This window comes from Myotis brandtii, unplaced genomic scaffold (genome assembly GCF_000412655.1).
Source record: "Myotis brandtii unplaced genomic scaffold, ASM41265v1 scaffold537, whole genome shotgun sequence".
Taxonomy (NCBI): Eukaryota; Metazoa; Chordata; class Mammalia; order Chiroptera; family Vespertilionidae; genus Myotis; species Myotis brandtii.
The window spans coordinates 599,689-600,419 of record NW_005369971.1 but is presented as its reverse complement, the minus strand read 5'-3'; the positions used below and the strand labels follow the sequence as shown (position 1 = coordinate 600,419).

General features: G+C 71.3%; 1 protein-coding gene across 1 annotated transcript in view; it reads left to right on the top strand.

Moving 5' to 3' along the window:
• The window catches only part of PLXNB2 (plexin B2), a 25,192-nt gene that overhangs the window by 8,856 nt on the left and 15,605 nt on the right, over positions 1-731 (top strand). The window contains 1 exon segment of the mRNA XM_014549185.1: positions 82-232. Within this exon segment, the coding sequence (XP_014404671.1) occupies positions 82-232 (151 nt within the window).

Sequence of the window (731 nt, the reverse complement as noted above, 5' to 3'; positions counted from 1 at the left end):
GGTCCCCCCACCCCCAAGGCTGGTCCCCACGCCCCCGAGGCTGGGCAGAGGGGTCCATGTGAGCTGCGTGGCCTCCCCCAGGTGCAGCTGACCGTCAGCCCGCTCCCGGCCCTGGGCGAGGACAAGCTGCTGTGCCTCTTCGGGGACTCTCCGGCACACCCTGCCCGCGTGGAGGGGGACGCCGTGGTGTGCAACTCCCCGAGCAACATCCCCAGCACGCCGTCGGGCCAGGGTGAGGCCCAAACTCCAGGCCCCAGGCCCTCCTCCCTCCCTCCCTCCCTCTACACAGTGGGGTCCTTCCTGTGACCCGGTCCCAGGGGTGTGGGCTGAGGTGGAGGGAGGGGCAGGTGGCCCCTGCCAGGGTGCAGCAGGGCAGAGGCTGGGGCGGTTGGGGTTCTGGGCGCCAGAGCCTTGCCGGCTGTGCTCCCTGCCGTGAGCGAGGGGAGCTCCTGGGCCCTTCCAAGCACTGCTTTGTCCCGTCTCCGCGCCACCTGGTGCCAGGCCCTGGGTGCTGGCATCTGCGCAGAACCCCTCCCCCACCCCGTGCAGCTTGACACGGGTGGGGCTGTCCCCAGGGGCCGGGCTGTGAAAGTGGGCCAGGGCAGGTGCCAAGCCTTTGTCCCCTGAGCATTCAGGACCAGTGGAGGGCAGCTGGCTGGCTCGGTGGGACCACACGGTGACGTGCAGGGGCCTGGCAGGCGCACTGCCCCAGACACCCAGGAGCCCTCAGG